Raw genomic sequence first — 8,846 nt, forward strand, 5'->3', positions numbered from 1 at the left:
GAGCAAAGGGGCCAAGAACATGCTGGGGAAACAGATCACCCGAGCAAGTGGTAGCTCATGCACTCCAGTCTGACAGCTGGGGAACCAGCATTGAACCAACTCAGACCCCCTGAACTTGGGTAACAGTTGGGGGACCTGAGTCATCTATAGGGCCTCTGGCAGTGGAACCAGTATTTATCCCTAGTGCACAAATGGGCTTTCGAACCCCATTCCCTATGGAAGGATACTCTCTCAGCCTGCATACATGGAGGAGGACCTACATTCTGCTCCAAATGAGGTGACAGATTTTGATAATTTCCTATGGAAGGCCTCACTCTCGCTGGAAACTGTATAGGTAGTGGGATAGGGGAATGGGGGAATGGGAAGAAAGGAGGGAGAGGGAACTGGGATTGGTATGTAATATAAGTTATTTTTAATTTTAATACAATTAATAACAGAAAGCTTATCCTGAGGATAGTTTCATATCAGCTCCTTTTCCAAACCAGCCATTCTGCCTGTTTATTTATAACATTCTCCTGCCTTGCAATTCTCTGCCATAAAAACTAGTCCATCATCCCTCAGTTTGTCTGGGGAAATCTGGCAATTTAAGCTCTTTTACTTTCCCCATCAGGCTTTTTAAAACATGGTTCTTCTTCCTGATTGCTCTGGTAATTTTGGATGTTTACTATTTTCACTTAATCTTTTAACTTGTGTATAAAATTTGTTCCACTCTATTAGTTTTCAACAGTTTATATTTGTCTGTATTGTCACGTATTTGACTGGGAGATATTTTGCTATAATTTTCATTACATTTTTATTCATAGTAGTATAAATATTTTTATAACAAAAATACTTAGTTTAAAATCATATAATGTAATGTGAGCCTTTGTGAAAGGATGTTTATTCCTAGTTCACTGATATTCAAAGCTGTCTTTGCTCTCTGCTTTGTGTACAAGTAATGAGAAAATGACATCTATTCTACAATGTCCACCATTCATAACTGTGAGAAGAATTTAATCTACTTGAATGTAAACTACATATATGATGGGAGATGTCATTCTGTATATGTTTCTCCTACTGGTTTAATAAATAAAGCACTGTTGGCCAATAGGAAAGGATGATAGGAGGGACTAGGAGACAAGAAGGAAATAGGAAGTAGGGAGGAAGAGTCAAGATGGAGGGTCTGGAGAGAGCAGTATGCAGCAGCTGGCTCCGGGTAAGAAGACCATGTGGGAATGCATAGATTAACACAAATGGGTTAATACTTAAGACAGAGCTAGCCGATAAGAAAGTAGTAACTGGCCAACAGTATAATATCTAATACAGAGTCTCTGTGTGTTATTTGGGGCTGGCGCGGCGGCAGGACAAGACCAGCGGTGGCGGGAGGAAAAAACCATACTCCTTACACATATATTATGCTCTTCTTTTATAAGAGCACCAATGGCGATGAATAAACTTTTGCAAATAGCTTATTTTTCTCAAATTTTAAAATTTGTAAGTCTTAATATTTCATATCTATTGTGTTTTCTATTCTGCAAGTTCTGAGATTCAGTTGACATAAAAATTGCTCTTACACACAATGGCACAGGTCTTTAGTTGACTATTAATATTCTTCAGATTAAAATGTAATTACATCATTTCGCCGTTCTTTATCCTCCCTTCAAGCCTCCAACCTACGTATCCTGTCTTGCTTTATCTCTCAAATTCATTTTTCCTTTTCAATAAATTGTTGATATAAATACAAATCGCTTAGCATGTACTATATTACTTGCTTAAATATGGTTTTACTGCAGACTCCTTTGTTTAGGACAATGAAACTGGCTCTATTTTTAACAATAATTAAATATTAGAACAAAATGAATCTTAAAGTTTTTTTTCTTGGCAACTTATTTTTGTGTCATCCAGATGGGTAAATTAGAGTGTGTTCAATGCATTACTACTAACACATAGTAGCAGATACAAACAAAGGCTTTCACTTATGTTGTAGATAAATATGGTTAGCATGTGCCTATGATACTGCATACAAATCTTAACTAATCCTGGCACACCATCTATGCTTCTCATGGCTATAGTGGATTCACGGCTATCCAAAGAATCACAGAAATAGCAGACTTTATGTCAACATGTCCTAATGACCCCAATTTTCAATTCTGAGAATCCACAATTGGGTGATTTCCACAAAAGTCACTCAATTTTCATAGATAATTGTGTGAATGAAGGAGGAGAAGGATATGATTTTGGTGAAAGAATAAAATTCAAAGAGAACATTCAAAGAACAGCATATTCAGCTTCTATGAATTAAGGCTCAAATATTACTGAGGTTTTAAGGATTCCTCAGCCACTAGAGCTTCTTTGCATTTTATCTTTTCACTTTTTAATTAAGATCCACAAAATGTAAAGAAAAATGTATGTGTAATTACCAACCCAACAAAATTGGATTGAAAGACTTCCAAAATATATTTAAAGAATTTAAAATTTTCATTTGCCAAGGTCCAAGGATATGATATTTATAAAATAACAAAGGGCGAAGAAAAGAATGAACACCATGTCCCCTGGACACCATAGCATTCGTAGGACTGTCCAAGTCAGAAAAAGAATGTGAGCTTGTTGATACTTGAATACCCATAGAATATTAGCTGCAGGAACAAAAACTTCCTCACATATAAATTGTGAATCGACAGAGCGTTACCTGTGAGAAACAAAGACCCCTTTTGCAGGTTTTCCCAGGCAGCTATTCCCTAGCATACTGGTCAAACAAGACACATGACATACTGAGAACATGTTTATGTAGTTTAACCTGCTTATGTAATTTAATCTTGAAATCCATGTCTTACATGAAATCTCTTGCTACCATCACATGTATCTGAGAAATACAGCAAAGCTGTGGGCAGAACTCCAGGTAAGATGGAAACAAGAGAGTCTCTCAAGTGATAGCTGGCTGATTTGTAAAGGGAGCAAAAGGGTCCCTTCCAGAAGTAACTGGATGACTGGATCTATAATCGCCTAACATGTGTCCACATGTCCCAGATTTCACTCACTTCTGATCAGAAGAAGAAACAGCAAACAGTAATTGCATGCTAAATGTTTTATTTGTGTGTTGAAGGTACACTTACAACATCATTGTTCCATTGAAATGACATTAAAGGTATCTATCTTCTACTTCACCTGAAACAAATGAATAAAAATGGTCAGGCAGAAGAAAGACACAATGTGCAATTCCAACATTTCTTCAAGTATCTCTTTGTTTTCTGTGGAGGCAGGGTGAATTAAAATCACAACCACCATAGAATTCCAGGTTAAAGGAGACATTTAATTTTTAGACGTATATACAATTTATGCCTTTAGGAGGAAGGTGCTGGTCTCTGAAGTTTTGGGGTTGGGGTGAAGAATGAGGTATCTGATTACCTTATTACTGCCGTAGAACCTCTTGGTTATGCATAAAATGCCTACATGGAACTTGGCTGTTCTTCACTTTCCTCCTGAGGTGGGCCTTGCTGGTTTCCAGGTCTAGGAGGGCGATTCTGCTGTGGGCCTCCGAGCTGGGGTGGGCCTTGCTGATTTCCAGGTCTAGGAGGGCGATTCTGCTGAGGGCCTCCCTGCTGGGGTGGGCCTTGCTGGTTTCCAGGTCTAGGAGGGCGATTCTGCTGAGGGCCTCCCTGCTGGGGTGGGCCTTGCTGGTTTCCAGGTCTAGGAGGGCGATTCTGCTGTGGGCCTCCCTGCTGGGGTGGGCCTTGCTGGTTTCCAGGTCTAGGAGGGCGATTCTGCTGTGGGCCTCCCTGTTGGGGTGGGCCTTGCTGGTTTCCAGGTCTAGGGGGTTGATTCTGCTGAGGGCCTCCCTGCTGGGGTGGGCCTTGCTGGTTTCCAGGTCTAGAAGGACGATTCTGCTGAGGGCCTCCCTGCTGGGGTGGGCCTTGCTGGTTTCCAGGTCTAGGAGGGCGATTCTGCTGTGGGCCTCCCTGTTGGGGTGGGCCTTGCTGGTTTCCAGGTCTAGGGGGTTGATTCTGCTGAGGGCCTCCCTGCTGGGGTGGGCCTTGCTGGTTTCCAGGTCTAGGAGGGTGATTCTGCTGTGGGCCTCCGTGCTGATTTCCAGGTCTTGGAGGTTGAGGTTTGTGGTGGTTGTCTCCTTGCTGTGGTGGTCTCTCTGGTATATCTCCATCTTCTTCACCGTCATCATCATCCTCATCTTCATCAGATGCAGAAAGTTGTGGAGGTAATTCTCCAGGTGGGGGTCTCTGATGAGGTTGACCAGGGCCTTGGCTTTGCTGCTCTTCCTCTGTAGTGGTATAGATCAATGGAAGAGAAAAATCAAATTTTCTCTTTGTCCCTGATTCCTCTTGAGCTTAATTTTTACATTCAGTATATGATCTTTCTTGGGTCTCAAATCTTTGAACAAATATTTTTCTTAAATTTGGTACTTAAAATATGATATTGTGTTTCTTACTTTTTTCAGACAGAAGTGAAGGAAATGAATTTATTTATAAATGTTACTGTTTAAAAATTGGTAGAATAAAAAAATGCGACATCGATGCTATTTTCTTAAATATATCATGGTTTTCCAGTTCCTATAATCATGTGGAGATCAGGAAAGAAATGTAGGAAAGAGATGAAAGGACGTTCCATTCAATTTTTATGTAATGTCTTTTTATTATTATTCAGCTGTTTCTACAGAGCTGAGAGAAAAAATAAATTTAAAAAACTGTGAGAGTATGAGATCCGCGTAATGCATTATCTAGTTAGTGCATAAGCATATAATTTTACTTGAAATCACTGGTGAAAGAGTGCCAGGGAGGAATTTAAATGGGGACACTCAATATACTCATCATATGTAAGACATTGCATCAATCTGTGGAAGAGACAAAATCTTCCTCTTATAAAACCTGGCTTTCTCCTCTTGAATGTATAGTACTGCTTTGGGTCCTAGAGGCAATGCTGGGAAATTTTCCTACAAATCTCAGGGAAGCTGTCACACATTGATTTCATAAAATAACAAAACAATACAGAGACTTTACAGAACTGAATACTTAGGAAGTAAAGTTTGCATAGAAGGTCCATGGAGGATGAATCTGGCTTTACCTAAGGCCTGTGAAAAAGAATCTTCATAGATGATCTCTAGAAAATAAGCACAAAATAAGTTTACAGTTAATTATGACATTTTCAGGCTTCCCAGTAAAGAGGACTTTCAACTATAGCTTCACATCCACTAAGTAGAATTTTATTCTTGGGTAATAGTGTTAATAATTCTGCCAGAACAGTTTCTGTGATCAGAAGCAGCCACTATTTGGTTCCTTATTTGCTGTGTCAATCCTTACTCAGTCTTCATTTACATTCTGGGAATTTCAATATGATAGGTTTACACTATTTATGCTTTACTTTATGAAGTTCACTTCTTATATGATGTATTCACAGGCATGTTATGCACTGAAATGAGAATAAACATTTAAACACTATGTATAGAACAATGAACATTATCTGTGGGGCATTAAAAAGAGAATTGGTGCAGCAATGTATTTCAGTGAGTAAAAGCACTTGCCTGATGACTTGAACCAGTTCCTTGACTACCAATAGTTGTCCTGTGACTGAACTGTGAATAAGTATACCCTCTCCCCCTCTCTCCCCCTCTCTCTGTATGTGTGTTTTTCTCTCAGACACATACACCAATACGCAGATAGTTGTACATGTACACATGCACTAAACTAATTTTAAAGAAATTATTCCTTAATATTTTAAGTTCGTTTTGTTCAGAGTTTCAAATTTATTATTTTTTCCTTTTCTCAAAAACATATCTGATATAAACTTACTTCGTTCGTTTTTCTTTATCCTCTGTGCACCTCATTTGGCATCATTCACCTCTGCTTTTCATAATACTTTAAGAACTGTGTCTTGCTCTGTCAACTCTAACACACTGCCCTCCATCAAACAACAGGTATTTTCAAAATTGCATCTATGTTATTTTGTTGCAAGACTATATTCTTAAATCACACTGTAAGTAAAGTCTAAGATTTACAGACAAAATGATAATATAAATATTCTAATATTTGTTCTCCTGATTCTTTGCTTCATTTTCTTGTTCATCGTTTTCTATTCCTCCCATTCCCGAACTTCAGTCCAAGTCCCATGTCACTCTACCCCCCTTTCTCCTACATTATACCTTCATTTGAGCTCTGGACTGAGCTCAGGGCCAACAAGGCCGCTGTGAGTAGGACCACCAGCATCTTGGAGGAGACTCTGGAGTTGCTCCCAAGTCTGTGCTGGGGGAAACAAGTCCACAGTCTTTATAAGGAAGGCAGAACAAAGGCAACTTTCAAGTCATTAGTGGTGACCTGACCTGACACAGAAGGATACTTTGCATCCCTGACTTTTCTTTGGGACTCTTGCCTAGTAGGATCCAGTGGGGAGGAGCTTACTCAGATCTGAATGGTACAACATGTAATTTCAAAAACGATGTTGAAGTGATACAAAGTTCAGATATTAGGTATATAGTTCTATCATTGCTTATGTCTATCGCTGTTTAAGTCACTGTTATTGACATAACTCTGACTCTGACCTATTAGGTGTGATTGTGGGGTGATTTGCTTCTATATAAATGTATACTTTTGTCCATATTCTTTCTGTTATTGAGGCTAAAGTTGGATATTGTCTCTACTATTAATTGCAAAACTTCATTCATTGTGTTATATACATATAACACAATGTTAGTTTATTGTTTTTTTGATTTTTGTTTTTTGTTTTTGTTTTGTTCTGCAGGGAGTTAGGACACCAAGAGGGATGCATAAAACATGAGACAAAAAGTGACAACCTATTTCTGCCTAGACAGGCTGTCCAGATTTCTAAAGCTTTGATTTATATTAGAGAAATTATGATAACATAGAAACAGAAGTTGTAATATTCTGTTCTTTTTTCATGTCCATTGGTGTTAAATGAAGAGGAATGGCAGTAGAGATCCCATGTAAATGTAAGACCAGGTAATCCATGTGGGCCCAGTTTTACACGATTCATGAATGCTATTTTTCTCACAACACATCTGTATTCCAACTTTTTATTTATTTTTTATTGAGTTAGATTATGTTTTGGCATTTTGGTATTGTTTTCTACAGGAATTATTCTTCTTTATTTAAATTAGAAACAATCTTATTTTATATATCAATCCCAGTTCTCTCTCCCTCCCATTTTCCCTTGCCCCCCATCTACCTCCATCCCATTCCTCTTCTGCTCCATAGAAAATGTGAGGCCTTCCATGGAAGACCATCAATGTCTGTCACATCATTTGTGGCAGGGCCTAAGCTATCCCCTATGTGTCTAGGCTGGGAGAGTATCCCTTTATAGGGAATGGGTTCCCAATATCCATTTGTACACTTACGTATAAATGCTGTTCCATTACCTGGGGGCCCATAGATTTCCCTGGCCTCCTAACTGACACCCACATGCAGGGGGCCTGGTTTTGACCTATGCTGGAAAGGTTCAGAGATATACTAGGATGACCCCAACTAAGAATCTAAGCAATAGGGGAAAGGCTATCTTAAATGACCTACCTTATAATGAGATTGATGACTACCTTATATGCCATTATAGAGCCTTCATCCAGTAGCTGATGGAAACAGGAGCAGAGACCTACAGCTAAGCACTGAGCCAAATTCCTGGTATCCATTTGTAAAGAGAAAGGATTGATGAGCAAAGGGGTCAAGAACATCCTGGGGAAACCCACAGAAAAATCTGACCTGAACAAGGAGGAGCTCATGGACCAGACTGACAGCTTAGAAACCAGCATAGGACAGGAATCATTCTTTTTTTATTAATAAGTTTTATTTGAATTAGAAACAATCTTATTTTTTATATCAATTCCAGTTCCCTCTCCTTTCCATCCTCCCATGCCTCATCCACTCCCCAGGGAGGGTGAGGCCTTCCATGAGGGATCATCAAAATCTGTCAAGTTATTTGGGTCAGGGCCTGGGCCCTCTCTGGCCTAAGAAGTCTATGGATACATCATTGTTCTACTGCCGAGGCCTCAAAGGCTTCCCAGTGCTCCTAGTTGACACCCATGTTCAGGAGGCCTGGTTTGGTCCTATGTTGGTTCCCCAGGTGTCATTTTAGTGTCCATGAGTTTCCACTTACTTAGTCAGCTGTTTCTGTGGGTCACTCCAGTGTAGTCTGGACCCCTTAGTTTATCACTTCTCCCTCTCTAAAATCGGATTCCAGGAGTTTGGCTCAGTGCTTAGCTGTGGATCTCTGCTTCTACTTTCATCAGCTACTGGGTGAAGGCTCTAAGATGGCATTTAAGGTAGTTAACATTCTCATTATAGGGAAAGGGCATTTAAGGTAGCCTCTTCAACTATTTCTCAGATTGTTAGTTGGGTCATCCTTGTGGATCTCTGTATAATTTCCTAGTTCCATATTCATTTTTAAACCTATACTAGCTACTTCTATTGATGTGTCTCTTTTCTTGCTCTCCTCTATTCATCTCCCCATTCAATCTTCCTGATCCCTCGTGCTCTCCTCTCCCTCCCCTTCTCCCCTCCTCTTTCTCCTCCCTCCCTCCTCCCTCATGCTTCCAATTTGTTGAGGGACTCTTGTCCCTTTCCGCTTCTCCTGGGGACCATGTGTGTCTCTCTTATGGTCCTCCTTGTTTCCTAGATTCTCTGGGAGTGTGGATTGTAGCCTGATAAACCTTTGTTCTATGTCTAATATCCATATATGAATTATTTTTAATCAGTGACATTGATTCTTGATCGACTAGAAACATGAACAAAGTATTCTGACATCACCTTCAAAGTCTCCATGGGATTGCTTTCTTTGACTGATCTTCATCATGGTGAATGCTATTTTCCATGTTCTGATATGCAGTGCTCCAATATTTCCCATTCGGATCTGTT

General features: G+C 39.6%; 1 protein-coding gene across 1 annotated transcript; it reads right to left on the reverse strand.

The window, feature by feature from the left end:
• Positions 1-3,425: 3,425 nt before the first annotated feature.
• On the reverse strand, positions 3,426-6,191 carry LOC127212935 (acidic proline-rich protein HP43A). The gene is made up of 3 exons (XM_051173138.1): positions 6,128-6,191; positions 5,053-5,088; positions 3,426-4,252 (listed from the first exon to the last, which is right to left on the reverse strand). Exons 1-3 carry the CDS (start codon positions 6,189-6,191, stop codon positions 3,426-3,428), a joined length of 927 nt encoding a protein of 308 aa, XP_051029095.1.
• Between the last annotated feature and the right edge of the window lie 2,655 nt (positions 6,192-8,846).

This window comes from Phodopus roborovskii, unplaced genomic scaffold (assembly GCF_943737965.1).
Source record: "Phodopus roborovskii unplaced genomic scaffold, PHOROB, whole genome shotgun sequence".
Lineage (NCBI taxonomy): Eukaryota > Metazoa > Chordata > Mammalia > Rodentia > Cricetidae > Phodopus > Phodopus roborovskii.

Coding starts and splice junctions, on each gene's coding strand:
- LOC127212935 (XM_051173138.1), bottom strand. CDS start 6,191: ATGCTGGTGGTCCTACTCACAGCGGCCTTGTTGGCCCTGAGCTCAGTC. Junction 5,089..6,127: donor AGTCCAGAGCTCAAATGAAG/GTATAATGTAGG, acceptor CTTATTTTCTAG/AGATCATCTATGAAGATTCT. Junction 4,253..5,052: donor TTCTTTTTCACAGGCCTTAG/GTAAAGCCAGAT, acceptor ATACCACTACAG/AGGAAGAGCAGCAAAGCCAA.